Genomic DNA, 1010 nt, shown 5'->3' on the forward strand with positions numbered 1-1010 from the left:
GGGGCGGGGGGCGCGGACGGCACCTGCTCCGCGCGTGGACCGCCCGGGGCCTCCGCAGCCTCGCCGCTCGGTCCCTGCAGAAACCGGTCCAGGCCCAGGAAGGCCCCGGGCGGAGCGAAGGCGGCGGTGGGGGTCGCTGCGGGCTCCTGGCCGTCCTGGAGCTGCTGCAGCTGCTGCAGGCGGATCGCCTGCTGGATGTCTGAGAGCAGATCCTCTTGCTCCGCAGCCGAGTGGAAGCTGTAGATGTCCGTGTCCGAGCCCGAACTGGTCCTTTGTCCATCCTGCGCCCCTGCGGCGGTTTCCAAATCCTCAGCGACCGGCTGGACCCCTGCCCCAGCCTCGGGAGGCCTAGGACCACCTGGCCGGGTCACCTCAAAGGGGTCCGCACACTCGGTGTCCGACAGACCCGTCTCGTCCGCCGAGAGGCTGAGGTCCGGGGTCTTGGTGCGCAGGGAGTGAGCGCTGTCCAGCTCCCCGGTCTGCAGGGCCTGGGAGTCCAGCACATCCTCGCGGGAGCCGCCGGCGCCTTTCCCCTTGGACAGGTTCTTCCTGATCCGCAGGTTGGAAAACACCGAGGCCCGGGCGTCCGACTTGCTCTTCTTCTTCCCGGACTCCCCGCCGCCGCCCCCTCCCCCTTTGCCGTGCTTGCCCAGCGCCTTCTTGCTCCCGCCGCTCTTCTTTGTGGCTTCCACGTCCCTGGGCCCCACAGCATCCTCGGCGCAGCCGCCGCCGCCTTCGTGCGAGGCATCACCTGCGCTCCTCTTCAGCTTCCCATCCTGGTTCCCCATGTTGCAATCCCGCTGCCGCGCCGCCGCGCCCGGGGGACTCAGGCCATCGCGGGCCTCCTCCGCCCCCGGCCCGGGCCAGGGGGGTCTCGCGGGCGAATCAGGCAGCTGGACGAGCCGCTGGGAGGCGAGGCCGACAAGTGCCCGGCTGGCCCAGCTCGCATCTGCCGCCGCTTTGCATAATGCGCGGCGACTCCCGCGCCCGCCGTCCCTGCGGCTGCGGCT

General features: G+C 71.4%; 1 protein-coding gene across 1 annotated transcript in view; it reads right to left on the reverse strand.

The window, feature by feature from the left end:
- The window catches only part of Fmn2 (formin 2), a 307518-nt gene extending 306514 nt beyond the window's left edge, over window positions 1-1004 (reverse strand). The window contains exon 1 of the mRNA XM_005375457.1: window positions 24-1004. Within this exon, the coding sequence (XP_005375514.1) occupies window positions 24-788 (765 nt within the window). The 5' untranslated portion in view covers window positions 789-1004. The remainder of the gene's footprint in view (window positions 1-23) is intronic.
- Window positions 1005-1010: the final 6 nt, after the last annotated feature.

This window comes from Chinchilla lanigera, unplaced genomic scaffold (genome assembly GCF_000276665.1).
Source record: "Chinchilla lanigera isolate Chin_1 unplaced genomic scaffold, ChiLan1.0 scaffold00005, whole genome shotgun sequence".
NCBI lineage: Eukaryota > Metazoa > Chordata > Mammalia > Rodentia > Chinchillidae > Chinchilla > Chinchilla lanigera.